This window comes from Podarcis vaucheri (genome assembly GCF_965113315.1).
Source record: "Podarcis vaucheri genome assembly, chromosome: 2".
Lineage (NCBI taxonomy): Eukaryota > Metazoa > Chordata > Lepidosauria > Squamata > Lacertidae > Podarcis > Podarcis vaucheri.
Genome location: NC_138760.1, coordinates 105,706,964 through 105,730,613, shown reverse-complemented (window position 1 = coordinate 105,730,613; position 23,650 = coordinate 105,706,964). Strand labels below are relative to the sequence as shown.

Below are 23,650 nucleotides of genomic sequence, written 5' to 3'. Positions count from 1 at the left end.
TCAGAGGAGGAGGACGGAGGGGTGGACCCCTTTTAATGCCGCAAAGGGAGTCTACACATTGCTCATAGCAAAGGAGCTAATCTATTATTGATCAAGAAATAATTAGTGTTTTAAGGGACTCCTGGAGAAAAACCGGAAAGGTGTAAGGCAAAAAGGAGCACGACCACAAGACCACGTAAGAAGCCTCAGGGGACTTCCGAGGGCTGACGCTTGGCATTTGCGTGGTCTGCGTCATCACACTAAGCTGTCAACATGCAGGCTTCTCTGAATAGCAACAGCCAGTGGAAATATTTCATGGCATTTTCAAGAATTGGATTCAGGGAACTCCCACATGGATTGGCACTGGGCGTAACATGTCCACAGAAAACTTGAACCAATTTGCTGCTCACAGCGTTCAGCAACGTCAAAGCTTCATTATTATTTTTCTACCTCTCCCTTAAAAACAAACAATGGATTGCTGAATATAATACTGTGTGTGATTTCATCTCAGTAAGATATAAGTGCCCTGGATTGGTGCGGACCTGCTCATTTTTCTACAGCAGGATACCACTGTCTCTAAGCACTGTATTATTTAGAAAAGAAAGCAGCAACACCCTCAACACAATAGCATTATAACATTAGCTGAACAACAGCCCCTTTAGAAATCTCTTTTTAAACAAGGAAAAACTATGTTGGGGGGGGGATGTTCCTCCTAGAAGAGGATGGGCTCTGATTGGGGTTTCAAAATATTGTGAAGGAAATGAAGAAGAGGAAGAGGGAAGCAATGTGTCATCCAAGGATTCCATTTTCCTTTACTGACCAAAATAATAATAATATTAAAACAAAAATCCCATACAATCTCCTGAGGTAATCTGAATTCTGTTTGAGGTTGTGCGTGAGAGAGAGAGAGAGAGAGCCAGAGAGAGAGAGAGAGAAGAGTGTTGGAGGAATGGGAAGAGAAAGGGCTACAGAACGACACCTGTTTGTAAACAGTCTCTTTGTTCACTAGGGGAGGATTATCTCTAAACGGATTTAGGATCCACACACAGGATTTCAAAGCTCCTAATGTTATCACCATTCACTGGAGAGGCCGGTTCACGGCAACTCCAAATGACTGGAGGAGATTTTCTATAAGTTGATTGCAGTTGACTGCTTTTTTTCCTCTCCCGCTTTTCTTTTTCCAAATCAACCTTGTTAATCCATTCATTAGATGCGGCTTAATTAACAGGGGCAGTGAGACAAGGACGACGGGAAGAAGATGGGGAACCGATACCCTTCCCCCAATGTTGGTTGTTTTTTTTGTTTTGTTTTGCTTGAAAGCTAACAGCTATCTCTCCTCTTCCCAAATACGCTTTCTACATGTTTTACACACTGGCTTCTATTTTAACCAAAGGCTAAATTCCTCCCTGACTGTGACACAGAAGTAAACCCCATACGGTTTGACATTTGTGGGATTTGAGGCTGAGCGCGAACGGCGCTCTCCTCCCTTGCCAACGTTAATGCAAACTGACAATAGTAGAGGCCCGGGGTCATGTGACTTTAATCAGCGCGGCCCTAAGCCAGCAGAACCACATTAATTATTTCGGGGCTTTCTTTTCTTTTCCATGGGCAGAGGGGGTGGGGTGAGGGTGGGGGGAACATGTATATCAAGAGGAGGAGGCTTCTGCTCAGCCTTCCTCTTTGGGTTGCTTCTCAGAAAAAGGTGGGGCATCGTAAAAGGTGCAGGAAGAGCCCCAGAGCCGACCGCCAGGGAAGTTTTACAGCATCTTGCATTACCGCAACAATCTCTCCATCTTCGGAAAACTGGTTGGTTACAGCTCCCCGCCCCCCCCTTGCTTTTTTCTGCTTCTCCCCCACCACTGCACACTCTTCAAACTTTCACTCTGCAGCCAGTTAACTCCCTATAATGCTTCTTGATCTGTGTCACTCCCTGGAGTGGCAGAGTCCTCTGTTTTTAATTGTACTTTTCGGACAACAGCCTACAAGCTATTAGCCGGCGTGTCAACCAGGTAACCGTTCCACAGAGAAACAAGATCAGGACGGACAGGGGAATATTGATTCTCTCCCCTCCCCCCCCCACTCCCGCAGCCCTCCATCTTTCCTCTAAAAAGGCAATGGGCTGGGGGGGCGGTTTGAGGGGGGGAACCTACACCTGCAGCATAACGCTGCTAAACCCAGGCAAAGCCAATAAACAACAAAGGATGCCCTACAGAGAGCAGAAGAGACCGTCGGACATGCGAAAGGCTCAGGCAGGGAACTAGGATGATACTGGTAGCGTTACAAAAAGGGTTCTCTTCCCCGCCTCCCGCCTCTGTTGCTGCTGTTAGGAAACAAGCTTCAGGAATTCCCTCTCCCCCAATTATCCACCATATAGTGCATGATAAGGCTCAAAACGAGTGCAGCCCGCTGCTAGCGGATGCCATCTGAAAGGGAGGTGGAGTCTCCACACGCAATTGTGCCAAGAAGGAAACAATGGCATTTTCACGGGCAAGTTAAATGCCTGCGAAGAGCAGTCCACCAGAAGTAAGGCTGAATTCCGTCCAAGCCCACACACCCCTCCGTCTGCCCATCCCCTCCAGCTCGCTGGACAAATCCTCTCCTGCGCCGCATTCTTCCCCAGCTAACCCCTGCTCAGCACAAGCCATGCAAAAGCGATCAAGTGCAGCGACAGAACCGCAACTTTCAAACGGAATGACAACCACCAGGGTGGGGTTGGAGGGGAAGGAGGGAAAAGAAGGGGAGCCCCACGGACCCACACAGTATATATTTTTTTATTTCGCATTTCCAGAAACGCCCACCCATGCCTCCGACAAGAAAATAATCAAACAGGTATAGTAGCTCTGTAAAAGTGCTTACCGACTTTGGGCTCTTCTTAGGGGCTGGCAGTCCTGGGGAAAAAATGGCAACAAGGAGGGGGGGAAGAAAAAAAAACAACAAACCATTAGCAGCATATAAATCTTACCTTCCTTAAGGGGGGTGGGGGGGAGAAATCCCTAGGTGTATCATCCGAACGTAGCCATCTGCAGAGTTATGTCAGATTTTGCTCTAGCATCAGAGTTGCCAGTCTGTTCATATCGAATCAAAGCACAGCGTTGGAGGTTTGTGGGGGGGGGGGGTGAGTCGGAGTGGGGAGGGGAAAGAGAGAGAGAGAGAGAGAGAGAGAGAGAGAGAGAGAGAGAGAGAGAGAGCTTGGAGAAGGGAGGAGATCTATCTGCATTAGCTATGCTGACTTGTGCTGCAGCAGCCTGGAGGCTGGAGAAAGAAATTCACAGACCTCAGCGGCATGGGAAATTGAACACTTGGACAGAATCTCAAACGCTCCCCTGGATTAAGAGGGATTTAGCTCACAATTAAGCCAAGGATATTACCTTTTGACACGGCCGGCGTGTCAAATTTATCAGACCAATTGGAACGGTAGTGCAGAAACACAAGATTAAGACAGGCAGATAAGAGAGATGATCTGCTTCTACATACTTAAAAAAATAAAATAACGCGAGCCTTTTTGGGGGGTGGGGGTGTATGTATGTTTTCCCCACCACAAGCTTAGGAATACAAAAGCAGAAGCAAGAGAACAAAGAAGGGTAAGGTTTATCTCTAAGAAGGGTCAGTTATAAATACAGATGCTCCTGGCAAACCCTTTAAGTTTGCTTCCAAGTCCAGTCTGCATGATTATAGGCAGCGATCACCATCAACTAGTTAAGAGTGCAGCAGATTCACAATGAATGCAATGTTATTTTTGGATAGGGAGAGGTGAATGGATGGCCAGGGAGCAGAGGCAGGGAGAGATTTTTTTCTTTCTTTCACTCTCCTGGGCATTAATGGTGATGAAAATGCAAATGAGAAAGCATTTAATGCTGAGAGGGAAAGCCTAGAGATTTTACATTTTGGAGACAGACCCGGAACACTGCCGCATATCATTGTTTCTCTGACAGTGGGGAAACTGGATAAAAGGAGTCTCCCAGTCCCTGCCATTGGCATTTTCTTTTCTTTTTTGGTAGCACAATGTCCCATTGGAAATGGAGTTCATGCTTAAGGGAAATGAGTCTTAATAAAGGAAGACAATGTCCCTAAGCAGATGTGAGAAGGTAAGAAACAAATTACTTTAGAAATCAGGGAAACAGGAACTGTGGTGGAGCAAATAGCTAGAAGTGCTGTTTCAACTATGTGTTAAAAACTGCAAAGCAACTCAACAGTGTGAAATCTGCTCCCATTTTTTAAAAAACACACATAACATTATGCTCTCTTTTCTTTCTATTGCTCCTTTAATGCTTCACGATCCAATGCTACGCAGGGAATGAAGCATGTTGTGTGAATGAAAAATAAATAATAATGATTAATAATAATAATAATAATAATGTGTGTGAAGAATGGCTTCTGGTGATGTGCAACATGATGTCAGATGTCCACAATAAATTCGTATTGACTTATTGATCTATAATAGATCTTTAGGATCAATATGGAGTAGTCAGATTTCTAAAACCTTAGAAATCACTGATAGACAGGAGCACAAGGCTGGCCCATGATATCAAATATTTACTATATAGGAGCCAAACATGAGAAATGCTGAACTAGAATGGCCCTTTATACGCTGATGCAGTTGTACTAAAAGTATTGTATTATACTGCAAATGTTCTATGTCTGGTATTAGCCAGTAATTGAGATACTTGTCTATAAATGATCTTCCTTAAATACAAGTGGGCCCCTGACAAAATTTCTTGTTGACATGGTGCACCTTCAAGCTTAACACTGTCTAAACATCACCCAATAAGGGCTTCCTTTTGCCCCACCCTCTTCCAGCTCATATGTTCATTTATTTTATTTTATTTTTACTGGAGTGCACATGCAACAGATGAATCTGTTTGCTGGAGCCACGTCTTACTTAGGAAACCTGTCAAGGGTCCTTTCCACAAAGTAGGCCGCTAGAAGGAAAGCAAAGGTGGCGGCCCACAAAAAGGAGCAAAGCAAAAGCACCATCCAAAAAAGAAAACAAAGGGTTTGGTTTAAATATACACACTCAGAGGTTCAATTCTTCTGACAAGTCACTAGTGATGGACAGTCTACACACAACAGCTTCAGCTGATGAAAGCTGCAGATGACACTGCTAATAATAGTGAGCATTTGCATATAAATTATGCAAAGCAGCTCACATTCACTGTCTCTTAACAACATCCTTAAAATGGGCTGTTACCCATACTGCAGATGAAATGACTGAGGCTCATACAGAATGGGTTGCCCAAGTCCACCTGGGAAAATTTGAAGCTGGAGGTAAAATCTGAACCAAATACATAGAGGTCCTGTGTCATACTCTTAGCTACTCCACTCCAACAGGTGCACATAATACACACACCCTGCAACACACACACACACACACACACACACAAATAATAATCTTCACTTCACCTTAGACCTCACAATCCCAGCCAGGGACTGATGGGGAGCCTCCCTCATTATTATTTCCTAGTCAAGGGTATTCTCAGTCCCCACAAAATTTTCAAGTCCGCTTTCAGAGCGAAATTCTAGGATCGAAAAAACCTTTGGTTTGAGAAAAAGAGTCAAGGTTTTTTGTTTTTTTAAATGAAATTTAATTACACACGAGCCCTGTTGAGGAGGAGGGCAGAAAATTTAATTTCATGGATCTGTTATAATAATAAGTCTAAAAATGAGCTGGAAGGAGTATGGATTTGGGCATCGTATATTGTTTTAGCTAGGAAGGCCTCTTGACTTGCTTTAGACAAAAAAAGCACCTCCAAATTTATCTTATGTTACAAAAGATGCAAGTGAACATTTTTTTTAAAAAAGAAGCATACCACAAAACAGTACTGAGCACATTTGTAGATCTTAATCATGGCAACAAACAGGTCGTTTCCTACATAACAAGTTCCCCTCAACTGGTGTATGTAAAGTTTCAAAGATTCAACTCCTTACTTAGGTGGCAAGCCTATACCCACTTACAGGGGGGGGGGGGATAAACTCTAATGAACTAAGGCCCCTGCTCGGGCAGGTCCCTTCATAACACACCTCCATCACCTGCAAACCTACAAACCCTTCACACAGAAAATTTCACAACCTCTCCACACAAAACACATGTGAAGATACTTCTGGCACACTTCAAAAATGGTTACAAACTGAGGAACACATCTCTCTCTCTCTCTCTCTCTCTCTCTCACTCACACACACACACACACACACGTACACACTTCGCCACCCCCACTTTCCCCAGTCGGGAGTCAGCCATCTTTATTTTGGTAACATGCTCCTCATATGGCACTCACTTGCCTTTACTGAAATTATCTGTTTAAATGAGAAATTAAAAAAATCACACTTTTATGAACACACAGTTGGCTTTCGCCAAAAAGGAAAGGCAATACTCCTGACAATTTGATTATTTTTTTTTTGGAGAAAATCTAAAACAGCAAAAAAGGAAAAATAAAGGTATGGTGCGGTGGGCAAAAAGGGATGGGGAGGGGAGGCCCCCAAAAGGGAAATTTGAAATTAAGGAGAAATGCTTGAAAAGCCATTTCTCAGCTTGATTGATTGATTTAGCTAGCTAGCTAGGTTCTTGTATAGACATTCTGGGTCAAAGATTCGATGGTTGGGACAAATCTAAGCCTTGAAGAAGCTTTCCCAACTAGGCACCCTCCGAAATTTTTGGACTACTGCTCCCGCCAGCTCTAGTCAAAATAGCCAATGGCCAGGAATGATGGGAGTTGTAGTTCAACAATATCAGGAGGGCACAAGATTGTAGAAGGCTGCCTTTGGCTGTGTTTCCTTTTCAAAGTTTACCTTTCTGTTTCCAGGGTCATCTCAACCTGCTCTGAACCTATGGGGCAGTGTGACACCTAACACAACTTCTAATGAAAAAGTGTGTGAACTGACTCATTGACCTGCTGCTTGCTTGTGAGAAAGCTTGCAGCTCTACAATGGGGGAACAATCCTTGTCTCCAAGAGTCTGTTCAACTTTAACAGCTGACGTACCAGGAAGCAGAACAGAACAGAACATTGGCACCTGAGCTGCCTTTATCTAAGCCAGCCTTCGCCAGCATGGTTGGCACTAAGGTTTGCTGCCCTCCGAAACGAAACCATATGTCCACCACACTATCACAAGGAATTCTAGGAAAGCCAGCATAAGCCACTCACTATCTAAAGAGCTGGACCAGGTTGCAGCAAAATTCAGTGCAAGTTCCACCTCTATAAGTTCCTCCCAGTTGCAGTTTCCCATATGTATAGAATTAGATGATCAGTGAATCTGATTAAAACTGTGAGGTGTCGTGTAAATTATAAATGCTTTCTACATATCATAAATAGTAACGTTCTCAGAACGTTTTCATGCATTGGATAAATCCCAGAAGCAAGCAGGGTGCCTCAAGAGAGATGGGTGGCTTGCTCAAGAAAAAGTGGGCTCTCTATGAGGCGGTGCAAGTCAAAATGGGGAGCACTGCAAGCACTTCGAGGTAAACTGGCAATCCAGACAGGGGGATGCGGGGAAGTTTCAGGCCGGAATCTGCTGAAAGCAGAAGAGTTTGGATTTGATATCCTGCTTTATCACTACCCGAAGGAGTCTCAAAGCGGCTAACATTCTCCTTTCCCTTCCTCCCCAACAACAAACACTCTGTGAGGTGAGTGAGGCTGAGAGAGTTCAGAGAAATGTGAATGGCCCAAGATCACCCAGCAGCTGCATGTGGAGGAGCAGGGAAGCGAACCAGGTTCCCGAGATTACGAGTCTACTGCTCTTAAGCACTACACCACACTGGCTCTCGAAGGAATGCCTCTTGACGAATGATAGCATCCGAGTGAGATGATGGGGAGAAGAAGCCACCACCGTTATGGACAGAGGGCAAAGTGGCAGGAATGGTTGTGACTCATAAGTCAAGCTTGTAATCAGAGGGGATGATTGTACCCAGAAAGCTAAACATTTTTAGCTCTTCCCCACAAAAAATATTTAAAAGTATCTAGCACAAAAGGCCACGGGTGGCGCTGTGGGTTAAACCACAGAGCCTAGGACTTGCCAATCAGAAGGTTGGCGGTTCGAATCCCCGCAACGGGGTGAGCTCTCGTTGCTCGGTCCCTGCTCCTGCCGACCTAGCAGTTCTAAAGCACGCAGTACAAGTAGATATATAGGTACCGCTCCAGCGGGAAGGTAAATGGCATTTCCGTGCGCTGCTCTGGTTCGCCAGAAGTGGCTTAGTCATGCTGGCCACATGACCCGGAAGCTGTATGCTGGCTCCCTCGGCCAATAAAGCAAAATGAGCGCCGCAACCCCAGAGTCGGCCACGACTGGACCTAATGGTCAGGGGTCCCTTTACCTTTACCTAGCACAAAAGGTCATGTACCTATATGTCTCACAATTTTCAGGATTCTTACACAGGGGCATCTCTGAAAATTTAAGAACAATTACCCACAAAGCAGGGAGATTGTGTGTGTATGTGTACACACGCGCATGCGCGCACACGCATACACGCACACCCTAAAACTGAAATGGTTGCCACTGCAGGAAAACCACTGCAGCTATCCTTCTGAAACCTGGCAGAATTCATGCACTCTGAAGAGGTAACCTTGCCTGTAAATTTCATCCCCCAAATAAACACATTATGGAAGTTTTCCCTTCTATCCCCCGCCCCCCCAAAAGCAAGTTAAACTTTAAAGATGCCCAGCACAAAATCCCCCTTGTTCCAGTAATTCTGAATGCTTTATTTAGTTTAGAAACATTTAGTATGCCTGTGTTATTTCACACACTTCTGTCAAAAGCAGGAGGGGGAGTGAGAGCCATTTTTGATATCTCAATCATGAATGGAGGGAGAAAATGAAGGAGAAATTGGGCAGACTATGACATGTCTTGCTCTGAAACTGTTTGCCCAAGCACCAAACCAGGGTATCAATAGACTCCTAATATTCTATAAACATGTATGGATTCACCTTTTATAGAATTGTGTTCTCTCTCTCTCTCTCACACACACACACACACACACACACACACACACACATTTGGTCACTCATTTGGACAGAGTAATCTCAGCAATGAGATATTCCCTAATTAATAATAATAATATGGCAGCAAAGAAAAACTTTTGCATTTTTAAAATGAACAAGGGATTTGCTTATGGCACCCGGGTTATTAAATGTTAAAATGTAATAAACATGAATGACTGAAAAAACCTTCCCTCTCAGTGTTTGCCATTAATTCCAGCTGCCCCCCTCCAATGAAAATAGCTGGGGAAAATTGGTGGGAAATATACACAAGCTACTGCTTGGCATTTCAAGGGCCCATGAATCTTGCAAGGGTTTTGCTCTTTGGCAGAGTTTGTTGCAGAACAAGCAGTAATTGACTTCTTACCAAAACAAGCTAACACAGATTTGTATGAAAAACACACATATACAACACAGGCGGTTTGCATCCAGACAAACATACCATCACAAGGAACAGCCTGGAGAAGACTTTCTTGTTAATACTTGCCTATAGAGTGGTGCTTTCTAATTTAAAAGCAGGGCATATTTACAAGTGTAATTCCAGCTGCCAAGGACCGAGTCAGGAAATAAATGTGCCGCAATCTGCATTGTGTATTCTCAACTGAAGGACAAGGAGCAGCAGTACCAGCCAACAAGAAACCACAGCTGAGGATTTCCCTGTGCATTTGGAGATTGGCAGTAATAACACTGCCTTTCTTTAGCTGACTTCCATAGACACTGCTGTCCTTTATTAGGGTAGCAACATGATGCCCTTCTGAAAATGCTGTGCTACAACTTCCATCAATCCCAGCAAGGAGGGCCAACGATCACAAATGATGGAAGCTGTTGTCCAGTGACATTAGGAAGGCATTGCACTTGCGCCTCCTCCTTTGTGTACTCTGCTTGAGCACATCCCTTAATCAAACATGCAGAAATAAATATGCAAAAGGTTGTATCTAATCAAGATCTACTCAAAGTAAAAAGCTAAAGGGATCCCTGACCATTAGGTCCAGTCGTGGCTGACTCTAGGGTTGCGGTGCTCATCTCGCTTTATTGGCTGAGGGAGCCGGCGTACAGCTTCTGGGTCATGTGGCCAGCAGGACTAGGCTGCTTCTGGTGAACCAGAGCAGCGCACGGAAACACCGTTTACCTTCCTGCCGGAGTGGTACCTATTTATCTACTTGCACTTTGACGTGCTTTTGAACTGCTAGGTTGGCAGGAGCAGGGGCCGAGCAACAGGAGCTCACCCTGTCGCGGGGATTAGAACCGCCAACCTTCTGATCGACAAGTCCTAGGCTCTGTAGTTTAACCCACATCCATTAACTTCAGGGGGGGGGTCTGTTCTGAGTAGGATTAGCACTGGATACAGCCCAAGGTTAACAACTGCATCGTCACCAATCCTGAAAGGGGGATAGGTTTCACAAACAAGTATTTTTAAGCTAATGAATGCCACGGATTAGAACTGTCTCTGCTAGAGTAACAAACAGAAACTCCCCGAGAAGATTTCATTAGCAAGCAGCAAGAAGGTAACTTGCTGTAAATGTCATGCAGTGAAAGATGAGACTTAGCCTTCCCTTTGCCATCAGTCATTGTCTTGGGGGAATATAGCCACCTACCCAAGAAAACTCACTTTAGCATTTATATAGTAAGTTGATCATCATCACTAAGTTTGGAGATTCTGGTGTTCCTCCCCATTCTCTGATTTAACAGGGATGCATGGCAAAATGTTCACCCTGGAGGATGTTATAAATGTCCAGCTTGATAATGATTGCATGCATAGTGTGCTAAGCTATCGTTTGTTGCAAAGTTGCATTCATCTCTCATCAAGGCTAGCCTGCAACATGACCCGAAGGGGTGTGCTGTAGAAACTGAAAGGGCAGCAGGATCATTACACTCCAGAAAAGCGTGGCATGGCGAAACTGAACAGGGAAACCTTTTTCACCCTCTTTCGCAACACTAGAACTTGCGGACATTCGATGAAGCTGAATGCTGGAAGATGCAGGGTGGAGAAAATAAAGATTTCTTCACACAGCGCATAAATAAAAAGTATGGTGTTCACTCCCAAAGTTGGCAGTGATGGCTATGAACTTGAATGGCTTTAAAAGAGGATTAGACCATTTCATGGTGGATAAGACTAGCCATGGCTACTAGCTACCAAGTCAGCCCACTGCGTCCATCTCGCTCAGGATTGTCAACATTGATTGACAGTGGGCCTCCAACACTGGAGGAAGGAGTCTTTCCTATCCCTACCTGGAGATGCTAGGGACTGAACTAGGGCTCGTGTATACAAAGCATAGGGACGTGGGTGGCGCTGTGGGTTGAACCACAGAGCCAAGGACTTGCCGATCAGAAGGTCGGCGGTTCAAATCCCCGCAACGGGGTGAGCTCCCATTGCTCGGTCCCTGCTCCTGCCAACCTAGCAGTTCAAAAGCACGTCAAAGTGCAAGTAGATAAATAGGTACTGCTCTGGCGGGAAGGTAAATGGTGTTTCCATGCGCTGCTCTGGTTCTCCAGAAACGGCTTAGTCATGCTGGCCACATGACCCGGAAGCTGTACGCCGGCTCCCTCGGCCAATAAAGTGAGATGAGCACCGCAACCCCAGAGTCGGTCATGACTGGACCTAATGATCAGGGGTCGCTTTACCTTTACTATACAAAGCATGAGCTCTATCACTGAGCCATGGTCCTTTTGTAGTAGGAGAGAAGCATTAGGAGTAGATAGAGGTGGTTGGAGCACAAAGAAATGGAGACATGAGTGAATCGAAATGGTGCCCTCTACTGGACGGGAAGTCTCACAGCAAATAATTACAAACAGATCCAGCTCCTCACAGAAATAAAAAAATAAAATAGAGGCTATATTCATTTCAGCTATCATTGTAATATGTTAAAACTTACTTTCTTTGCAAAAGGGAATTCATGCCCAAGACTAATTTAATATTCCTATCAGTTAAAGGAATCCCGTGTATGCACAGGGTTCCTCCCAAAAGAAGGGAATAGAGCATTTAAATGAAACTAATTATCACTGAGATTATCATAAACATCTGAACCAAAACATTTCTCTCATTGTTCAGTGCTCTTAAAGCCGTGTTTGGGAACAGCTTCTTCTACTTAGCAAATGACACTTTGGGAAAAAGGATAATCACGCGCTATTAAGCATTTCATATGTAATACTTTTACTGTTTCATAATGACTTTGATGTTTTACTATATTACGGGGGGAAACTATCAGCTACAGAGTTTCTTGCTATATTAATAAATCCCCTTTGCACAACATTTGTGCTGCTCTCTGAACGGGGAATTTTTATTGCTTTCTAAAATAGATGGTCAGTCTGGAGTTCCATGAATCATGCTGGCAGCTACCAATATAATAACCTAAAGTAATTAATAATCAAGCTCATTAACCAATGGAACTTAAGACCTTCTTGAATGCCCCCTTTTCCTGATATTAATGCAAAACTAATCAACCCTGAGAGCTCATGGACCTCTGTATTGGCAGATCAAGACTTCAACATGAAAGGCAAACAGAGCTGGGTTGGCGATTCTACAGAAAGTTAGAACACTGGGTACATTCTGAGATAAGGGATGCCTCTCAGCTTCCCTGGGTACCTGAAAAAGGGAGACATTTCTATGTGTTTTTAAAACAGGGGCATCCATCTTACTCTAGACAGACAATAAAAGTGTAAAACAAATCTCTCACCACGTGGCCATGGAGCCAATGTAAGCTCCCTGTGACTCAGGAAATGCACGTCAATATGTTTGACTTCCAAGTGCAAAACAAGGAGCTCTTAATTATTAACACTAATGGTCAATAATGCTCTTTGGTGGAGAAGGCAGGAGGATACTAAACTAACTCTGCATAAAACGTTGCCAGCAGAATTTTAATAAAAGATTAGATGAATAAAGCCCCATTTCAAGGACTTTGTGAAAGTCAAAAGGACTCCAGGCTTGGTACAAAATAAAAAGAGGGGGAAAGAAGACAGAAAGTCTGAATGGATTGGGGGGTTTTTTTTGGGGGGGGGTTGATTGCTTGCACAAGTAAGTGCTTTAGAAGTGTGTTTATTAAATAAAAAAATGTATACATCATAACTTATGAAGCACAGTGTTAGCTTTGTCAAGAGAATGCAGGCCCAGAAGATTGCCCAAAACATACATGAATGCAACTCATTTCTGGTTCTAATTCTACATTCACTTATCCCAAGCCAGAGCGCAGAACTCCTCAAAGTTTGATTTTTATTTTATTTTTTGCATCTTCAAGGTGTAGAATCAGTGGAACTGAGCTGAAAGAACAATTTCTTGCAAATAATTCTTCATTGAAGGGCTAGTGATTACATGGAGCAGGGAAATGGCTATCTTTCCACCATGCCGTTCATATTCAACAGGAAAAGACCAAGGTAATCAACATACGAGTTGTGAATCACCATCTACTGACTTCAGCTGTCTCCTTCTCTGTGTGCTTAGAATCATTCTCTTCTCGCACCAGTTGCAAACAGTTAGACCAGGCAGGAATGGACAGAAACGGAGCAGCTACTCATGCTTGTACCTGGATCCAGGTGTCAGCCCTGTCTTGAACCTGGTGCTTCACTAATTCATTGCTTTGCTCAAACCACTGATGTGTTGGACTCAAGTAGGATGGAAGCATACTCTTTAATATTTCACGGTGGAGGAGGGACACAGTTGCTTGCACACTTGCTTAGGGACACACAGGCTAGCTGCCTCAAGGCCTCACCCAGCAACAGGTGAGTATGCCACTTGCTGTACACTATGCAACAAACTGTCCAAAACAGCTTAAAAATCCCAGGGGGTGCTTGTTATGAAGCTGTCATATTCTGAGATAGACCACTGTTCCATCTACTCCAGGGCTGTCTCTTCTGGCTGGTGGTGACTCTACTTTCTCATGCAGAGATCTTTCCCCTGATGCAGGGGGTCACGGTTCCCATGGAGCACTCTGATTCAGACCAGGAGTGGGAGGCATTTGAGGAGGAGAACTTGGAAGGAGTCTACACAGCACAGGCTTTGTGATGATGCCCCCCACCCTGTTCCCTTGGATGTTCTCAGATCTACTGACAAGGCAGGAGACTCCCTGCCTTCTTCCCTAAATGTGAAGGATGAGGACTGCTCAGGGGCATGGCCTGCTCTGACAGAGTGGGGGGAGGATTCAGAAAGGGACGTGCTGTCTCTCAGGGACTCTACACCTACAGGCCAAGAATTCCCACAGGGACACGGATTTTCATGCGTAGCTTGGCCATTTGCCACCTCTGCTTACAAGCTTGGTGGGTAGGGCAGGGAAACTTGTTGGAACAACCTCACAGCTCCTGTGCAGTTGCTAATTGTGAACTCCTGAATCTTGGTCCTTGCTCCTAGACTGGATGTGTAGATATTACTCCTTTGCCTTGTAAGACCATCTAGACTAGATTTTGCTCCTTCCTAGTCATGGAGTTTGCACTAGTAAGGCTGCTATAATAAAAATCAACTTCTTTACCTGTAAGCAAGGGCACCTGATGTTGGTTTATGCAGGAATCAGGACACCAGGAACTTGGTGTCTTCTACATGCAAAGGACTTGTTCTACCACTATGGTGTGGCCTCTTTCCCCTCAATTAAAGAGACACCAGAAAAACAAAATAACCCCAGAATATATTATCAGCATTCAAAATACACCTCAGCAGCTGCAGTGTGTGAAATCACAGGCTGCACAGCATCTTTGTGTTAAGGCACATGCTGTCTTTTTAGTTATTTATTTAATTTAGAATACCTAATTACCGTATTTTTCCATCTATAAGATGCCCCCATGTATAAGACGACTCAGATTTAAGAAAATGGGGAGAGATCTAGCAGTGTATAAGACACCCCCAAATTTTGTACTTTATTTTTTAGGGTGGGGGCAAACCTAGTCTTATACATGGGAAAATATTGTATATCCCATTTTATATCCCCAATAAGTTCTCAAAGGGGCTTTCAAAAAATTCTCACAATACCCACTTTATAACTTTTACTGATATACCATAAATAAAACAGAGGCCAAGCTCTGATAAGTGTTGTTTCCTGGAGTTCTCATTCATGTTATTATCACGAGACAACTCCAAAAGGGAAAAAATGAGAAGGGCAAAATAGCGGCAGCAGTTTACCAATTAAACTGTATGAGATAAAACTTTGTTTTCAACAGCGGCCAGGCTTCAGACAGCACACAAGGCCCTTCTTGGTTGTTTGCCTCCCTCTACCTATGGAATCTACTTATTTCTTGCTTACGAAAAACCTTCCCCAAGCTGGTGTTTTGGACATATAACTCCCATCATCCCTGGCCATTGCTTGTTTTGGCTGAGAATGATGGGAGCTGAAGTCCAACAACGTCTGCAGGGGACCAGACTGAGGAGAATGCCTCAGAACATGGAGTTGCAATCCACCTATTATGACTAATTGCTAATAGGTATCCATGCTCCATTAACTTGATTAATTGGGGAGGGGGGGGTCTTCCTTAAAAAGGCATCAAAGCTAACTACATCTTACGATGCTGAACACAATACATTATGTGTTGTATTAAGTGGGATCGTCTTGCCTGAACTCCATCTGCAGCCGGTCTGTTCAACAGGTAATCCCCAAGAGGGAGGGGGGGAGGGAGAGAAATTTCTCCCACTTTTCACAAAGCCACAATATCAGCTTAAAGCTTGGGCACAAAGATGGGCAACCTGTGGCTCCTCAGATGCTGTTGGACACCAACTCCAATCAGCCCCAACCAGCGCAGCCAAAGGTTAGGATGACGGTAGATCACGGGCAAAAGATTCTTGCATTTCAGGGGCTAGATGATCCTGATGGTCCCTTCTGACCCTAAAATCCTATGATCCTATATGGAGGGCCCAATGGTTAGCCTATATTAATGTAAGCGACACAAACAGCAACCGCAAACAAAAGCGAGCCTCCTCGTATTTGCATTTTCCTAGCCCTCTGCTGAAAGGGAAAGGACCGTCCTGTAGATGAGGCAGGGAAGAAGAATTAAACCAAGGCGTTTCAGAAATGTGACTAGTTAAATTCAAATATCCAGTAATAGCCAAATCCCAAGACGCTGCAGAGCCATTCTGAAGAAGCAGAATGCACCTGCAAGCCATTTATGCCTTCCCCGGACAACGGATGCGCACTAGGGGTCCCGTGACTCACTCTGAGCAACTACTACAGCCATTTCCTTGAATCCTAGGCACATAGCTGTCAACTTTTCCCTTTTCTTGCGAGGAATCCTATTCGGAATAAGGGAATTTCCCTTAAAAAAGGGAAACGTTGACAGCTATGCCTAGGCACCTCCCTGAGCCTACTGGCGTCGTGCATTTACGGGGATGCTTAATCAATCACTCAGCTGCAAGCTTTCCAACCAAACTCAGCTGCGGCCTCAGTATTTCATGCTTCCCAAATTATGCACAGAAGCCCCTTGTGCTGAGTATAGCATGGCAATTTGCTCTCAGCAAGCCAGGATAAAATATGGTTGTCCTCTTAGCTGAGACAATTTAACGTCTGCTCGAGTTACCGGCATGTAAGGAATAGCTGGGAGAATGGAGAATATCATCTCTAGTTAAATCTGCCTTGTTTAATGCACAATATAAGGTTCTGCTGTGCCACCTTGTGTTATATCAAATCACATCTGATATAAAACACCAGCACAAGGCTAGGGAATGCCTAGCAATAAAACACAGATAATAACTGAATTGTTATTATTTTGCAGAAGGGCCCGTTACTGAAATTTAACAGTGTTAGCAAGGACTTTGTTTAAACTAGATGGTATTGTCCACTAAGCACCAAGAACAGGAACAGGGTCTTCTAGCAGCTTAAAGGCTATCAGATTTATTGTAGCATAAGCCTTCATGGACCAGAGCCTACTTTATCAGATGTATTTGATAAAGTGAGCTTTAGCCCATGAAAGATTATGTCACAATAAATCAGATGATCTTTAAGGTGCTATGAAATTCTGGGTATTTTTTCCCCCTGAGAGGGGAGTTCCAATGACTTAACACAACTAGCCCTATGGAATTGGCACCAAATCCTTGAGGTCTGTTCAGAGAACTTGGTTTTTTGTTGCTGCTGTTGTATAACCCAACAGAAACAGGACTGGCTTTGGCCACCTTTTCCTTACCCTCATTTCAAGGGTCTATTTAAAACATCTGATCGATTACTCAAAAGAAAATCCTCTCCCACTTCCTGGTACTTTTAACCAACAAACCGCCAACATAACCAGCCGACAGCTGCATACCCAAATTTTGCACATGTTGCACAACAACAGTGTTATGCAAATGGAAGAGAATTTATTTCCACCATATTCCCTGCGGGCTAAAATTATTTTTCCATCTCAATTATACTAATTGCCTATTTGCTTAATTTTCTACAACAGTCTTCCCAGCTTTCCAAACTTCGTGCCAATTGTGCAAGCTTAGGAAATGGTATGAGATACTGTATCTGCAATTTAAATAATAGAATCATAGAACTGTGGAGTTGTAAGGGACCCTGTGGGTCATCTAGTCTAACCCAGAGCTCTCAAAATTCCTTGGGGGAAGCCATGGCTGTTTATAAAGAAGCACCACAGTGCATTAAAAGTGTGGCAGCAAACTCTTCTCCCAATTGTCTGATTCATACATTATAATCTTGATGCAACGGATACTTCAGAACACATGGCTGCTGATGGTACAAAAGCAGCTAGCTCTATGGTTCAATAAAAGTTCAGTCATACATTTCGACTCCTCGTTTTTGTGGAAACATGACAGCATAGCTGAAACCAAACAAACAAGACAAGAGAATTGCTTTATCCAAAACAGCACCCACATAGTTCTGTTTTCAGGCACTTACTGTAACCTATGAATCAAACCTCGCTTTATTTGATGAGTAACTTTGAGACAGCATACGCAACAATATTGTGGGTTATAGGGTTTTATTTTCACACGGTGCTTTATTTTTCCTCTTCCCGTCCTTTAACCTGACAGGGTCTGTGGGCACAAGCAAGTCTAATATTGCAAGTCACAGCTCCAGATGAAGATGCATTGTAGTAAATATTTTACGGGCTGCTCTTTCCCTGGCTATGCGCCTTGCATTTTAACAATCAGGCATAATTGTCAAGAGCAGACGAGCGGCTCGGAGCTGGCTGAGCTTTTCAAATCTATTACTCATCCATTTCTGATATTTTTCTGCCTTAGTAACCACCGCTGACAAAGTCTTTCGACAACTCTGAACACCAGCCTTTTGTGCCACGCAGCAGAGGACGCCTGCCGAAGCCGGCATGGACACAAGCAGCGTGTTAATAAAATAAACGCCTGACATCAAGCCGTCTCCCCGGCACTCTCTTCAGTGGACAGCAGAGGGAGAAGGAGGGAAATGCAACCACAGAATCATCTCCTTCAAGAGAGATGGGGAAAGAGTTCAGTCATAAAGGTGGAGCCACACACACACTTCTCAGAAGCGTAGCAAAATTATGAATACTGATACCCATATCAGGGACCAATGGCTCTAGAAAAGGAACAGGCAACAGTCGGTGGTTGTAAAAAGAAAAGAAGAGGACTCTGTAACCTAAAATAGTTTTGGGGAACTGGGTGCTTCAGAAGGTGAAATATTTCTTATCCCCACAGAAATGAGCCGCATCAGTTAATGCTTCCTTGCCTATACAACTACTAAAAGACTCGTTTCTCTTTGCTACTCTTTGCTTTGATCGCCAGAAGCACAAGTAATAAAGGAAGTCTAGAAACCACAAAAATCATTTCAAAACTTTGGGCTTGCTCTGTGTGTGCGTATATAATTTTTTACAATACAAATTGTATATGCAATTGCCTATTCTTCTAGTTAGCTCAGGCTTAGTGTGCATGACAGTACTATGCCAAATTATATTCCAGGTGCCAACTCTCCAGCCTGCCTTCATGCAAAGGCAGTAATGCACGCAAAAAATGAGGCAGACACCATTAGCAGCTCATAAAATCTGTCATAATATCCTCTCCCCATTTTGGAATGGAGTCATCGCAAGGTGACTTCCAGCCCATATTGTCTATTCTCCAACCTTGTGAAAGTGCTCCATACAGTATACATAGGTAAAGGTAAAGGGACCCCTGACCATTAGGTCCAGTCGTGGCTGACTCTGGGGTTGCGGTGCTCATCTCGCTTTATTGGCCGAGGGAGCCGGCATATAGCTTCCGGGTCATGTGGCCAGCATGACTAAGCCGCTTCTGGCGAACCAGAGCACTGCACAGAAATGCCGTTTACCTTCCTGCCGGAGCAGTATCTATTTATCTACTTGCACTTTGACGTGCTTTCGAGCTGCTAGGTTGGCAGGAGCTGGGACCGAGCAACGGGAGCTCACCCCGTCACGGGAATTCAAACTGCCGACCTTCTGATCGGCAAGTCCTAGGCTCTGTGTGGTTTAACCCACAGCGCCACCCGTGTCCCCTATACAGTATACATAGAAGTTACCAAATCATCAAAAACACTAGAAAACTGAGATGGGTCAAGCCATTATTGCTGCTTTGGGGGGAGGGGGTTGTGAATTGTCCTGATGTCAAGAACAGATGAATTTATTGTGCCGATGATTTCTAAAGTCTCTGAGCTACGCAGAAGGTATGCATTGCGTAAAGAGGACGTGGGATTGCCTATGATAGAGCACAGGCAGGCAGGAACAGCCCACCTGGTATACACCTGAGTTAAGAAAGCCCTGGAGTTGAAAAAGCCCCTGTAAACATGGCAGCATGTTTCCTGCCCTGTTGCTGGGAGAAAGTGAAACGGTTGGCAGAGATTTCCTAAATAGGGATGGAACAAGCCCCCAAAGGTTGCAGACCCATGGGTGCAGCAAGTCTGTAGGAGCACAGTCCTTGTGGCAACTTGCCGGGTGATTCCGAGGCTGAGCAAAGCTTCGTGCATCCAAATTCTAGCTCAACAAGTAAGGATGAGCTTCATCCACTCACAACGTAGTCCTTTTCTCCCTCTTCGCTCTTCCCTTTGGGGAAGTGGGGAGATAAACCAAGAAGCTGCAGTTAACCACAGCTTCTCAGGATGCGTAAAGTGGAAAAAAATAGGATTAATGGCTTCCGAACAAGCCTAGATTTGGAAGTCCACATTAAGCTCACCTGTAGCTTCCTAGTTTGTTTCCTGCTTATTCCCAGGAAGCAGGTGCAAAAGGACTGCATGTAGGTGAAAGCTGCATGTGTATGTCCTGGCTGTGATCATGTGAATGTAGACAGCTAATGTTGGGCAGGTTATGAGAAGGTAAGAGACACAGCTCGGAGGTGATTAGCCCTCCCTCCTCTCAGAAAAGTACTGAATCACTTTTCCAGCAGGTGGAAAGCATAATTAAGCACTGAGCATCAAAGCAGGGTGCATAAAAATCAATGATTTTTTTAAAAAGAAAAATGATTGTTTTATTTAAATCAGATTTTTTTATTTAAATCAGATTTTTTTTATTTAAATTGGATTTTTAAAATAAAATGCTTTTGGATGAAAAAAATCTATCTAAAGATAGTTTTCTATTTAAGTTGCATTATAGTCCAAAGGCTATTCATCAAGAAATAAGGATTTAAGTTTTTCATGTGTGCTAAAATGCAGTCTAAGATTTGTTTGTTTTAAAAAAATTGTTTAACCACATCAGTTATCAAACATGGATACATATGCTATAATGTTATTGTTTTAGTTAAATGAATTGTTTCAATTGTTACTAAGAAAATGATTATTTTTCTCCTTCCAATAAAGTACAGCAGAAAAGTTGCCCAAATATAAACAGTTAACTTATTAAACCTCACAATAATTTCATAATTATCGGTCTATGTATTTCTAATAGTATAACCAAATCAGTAATTTTTGATATAACTGTAAAAACTACTCTGGAAATTTATTATTCCAGAAATGAAACCTTCATCTGGTTGTAAATATTAAGATTATACCAGCAAGAATGAGTCTTTCTGTAAAAAATATTAATGATTTAAATCAAGTCTTACTGACTAGTGATTTAAATCATGAGTTAAATCGTGATTGTAATCGATTCGATTTGATTTAAATCAAATCCCACCTTTCTGGGGATGCAAAAAGTTGAGCATGGCAACTAAAGCAAGGTCATAGCAATTCCTTTCCTTTGTTTCTGCAATAAGGTGATCGACTGATACGGGACTAAAATATAAGACAGAAATGAGACCGATAAATTAAAAACAAATAAATCGAAAACCAGCTGACTCATCATTTCAGATTCTCATTAAAACTGGATACCTGCAGTTTCTGATCACACCATCTCATTATACCCAGGATATATAATGAGGAAGTTTAAATGTCAACCATGATTCCCATTTCCATATGCAGTTTGCTATGGGAAGATTAATACTATGTGTCATTTTCTTTTTCTAATGCATCGGTACGGATGCATTTAAAATAAAGTAAAAAATCGAAACTGCCGGGCTTGTAAGTATATGATGAAGAATCTCAATATTGAGCTTGCTTAACTATTCGACTTTCTGCGAGAAAACGCTTCTCAGCAATTCTGAGCCATATTGACTCGAGTCTCTTCCATATCTAAAATAAGCTTAGAATACCAGGGACACATCTTTTGTTATATTTCTACAGGGTTTTTCAAAACAATGATCCAAATGAAGAGGCAAATGACTATCAGTTTCCATCAGTCTCTGGTGGCTGTGTGTATTCAGACATATATGTTTGAAGCCAGGCTTCTCCAACCTGGTATCACCAAGGAAATCGTCGGACTACAACTCCCATCATCCCTGACCACTGGCAGCGGGTGGGAACTGAAGTTCGACAACATCCGGAGGGCACCTGGCTGGGAGAGGCTGCTTTTAAGTCCGTGCTGTTCTGTGTGAACAAAAAGAAAATACACACCACACCTACCTCCTCGCTGTACCAGCAGTGTCACCTCGCTTCCTTTCGGGCATTCGATAAGCATATCCACTACTTGGTTGTGAGTTAGATTCTGGACATTCTTCTTACTGACTTCCACTATAAGATCCCCTTCTTTTAGGCCTCGGCACCTTGGGCTGTCAACGATTTGCTTCACTCTCTGTCCCCCGCCCCCGGGACTGTCTGCTATAGTGAAGCCAAAGCCCATGGGCCCTTTGATTATATGTACAGTGATGAGTTCAGGTTGCGTCGCTATAGAAGAAGCCAAAGAGACGGTGTCATTGGGGTAGCCGTGGGATCCGTTTGAGGAAACCTCAGCCGGGCTGCTGGGCCTGGGCTCCTTCATCCCGTTTACTTTCCCCGTTTTGCTGCCGTGACTCGCCGGGGAGTCATAGTTCTCCTGCCCGTTCACAATGATCGGTTCTTTATCCAAGATGGCCACAGAGGTCACTAGGCTCGTGTTGGGATCGTCGGGGTCGAAAGGCAGAGGATAGCCTCGGCAGAGTTCTAGATCCACGCTGGCGCCGATGGGGATCGACTGGAAGATTTTGACAACTTGAGCGTGCGTATGGCCCAGCACACACGTGTCATTCACGCTGACGATAACGTCCCCTAGGGAGCAAGCGGATGAGAAGTCTGTGAATTTACAACGCCCAAGCCTGTTGCATCAGCACATCATGGCATGGGGACTACCTTAGGTTTGCCGAAGTGCATCTCCAGTCATATTTTTTAAACATGCATTTGACCAGCAAACACTCAACACATTTTGCTATGTCACAAGCTGTCTGAAAACCCCCACACTTTTATGGTTTTTAAATTTTGTGTCGTGGGTGGTGGCTGTTTTAAGAAACGTTCTGCGCACACCTATTGGGCATGAAGCATCAAGTGCATTTGTCTTTGGATGCCTCAGACTTTTTAATGACTTCTTAACAGCAACTGTGAAGAGGAAAATCACAGGAAAACCAAAATGGAGTTCTGTACGAACGACAAGCAAGCCAATGTGGTCAAATGGGCAGAATAAAGAGTCCGGACCTGAATTTCTCTGAATCCTTGGTTCCCTATCTTTAAAGTAGAAACACCATGAAAAACAAAGGTGAAGGATGAAATATTGACCGTAAGTTTGATTTAAGATGGGAATCCCTAAATATCCCCAGCGCTATGAAACTTTTATAAGAAGACACAGGCACTTGCAGAGGTGGTAGTGCAGACTAACTTACTGAGAAATAACTTCAAAAGGAGGGGAATCTTCTTTTAATTTCTGGAACAAAGTAGCTGGGTTCCAGACGACTACAACGCACTTAACTGCCATTCAGTGTTGCTGATTAGAAACTCTTCAATTACACCCCCCCAAAATAAAAAACCCCCAAACCCGCCTTATAACTGTGATAATCCCCTTGTTCGCCTGGATAGAAAGAAGTGTGTGGAGCTTTTACATGGCTGGAATGTAGCCTCCCGTAAAACGGTATGAGTCAAATCAACCCCAGCCAATAATCAGGGATGGCCAATAATCAGAGCTGTGGTCCCTCGACATCTGGAGGATGTCTAGGAGCTACATAAAAGGGGTCATGAAATGCTTGCCAACCCCTTCCAGTAGAGTGCCATGTTTCAAATGGATCCCATCTAGGTACAACATATTACTTGTCAAGCATACAACACTGTGACAAGCCTGCTTGTTTTGTTGAGCATCAGAGATTCATTGATCAAGTGGCCAAAAAATTATTGCACGCTTCTGAGTGCTTTAAAACACTTATATCAAAGGAGGCTTTATTAGCCTTGTTTTATAGACTGAGGTCACAGCAAACCGATACACCAGGCGCACCCCACCCTACCAATTCTGTGTCTTAACTTGCCATTTGACCTCAGATCTTCACGGTTTAAAAGCTCAAAAA

At 43.7% G+C, this 23,650-nt stretch overlaps 1 protein-coding gene and 1 long non-coding RNA gene across 14 annotated transcripts in view; one reads left to right on the top strand and one right to left on the bottom strand.

The window, feature by feature from the left end:
- The window catches only part of MAGI1 (membrane associated guanylate kinase, WW and PDZ domain containing 1), a 481,615-nt gene that overhangs the window by 54,004 nt on the left and 403,961 nt on the right, over window positions 1-23,650 (bottom strand). For all 13 annotated transcript variants that reach the window (XM_082209201.1, XM_082209202.1, XM_082209205.1 and 10 more), the window contains 2 exons: window positions 21,753-22,373; window positions 2,836-2,867 (listed from right to left, as the gene is read on the bottom strand). In XM_082209201.1, the coding sequence (XP_082065327.1) occupies window positions 2,836-2,867; window positions 21,753-22,373 (653 nt within the window). The remainder of the gene's footprint in view (window positions 1-2,835; window positions 2,868-21,752; window positions 22,374-23,650) is intronic.
- Window positions 1,858-7,602, top strand: LOC309525471. The gene is made up of 3 exons (XR_014216321.1): window positions 1,858-2,808; window positions 3,978-4,064; window positions 6,777-7,602. It is a non-coding gene; the product is annotated as an uncharacterized lncRNA (long non-coding RNA).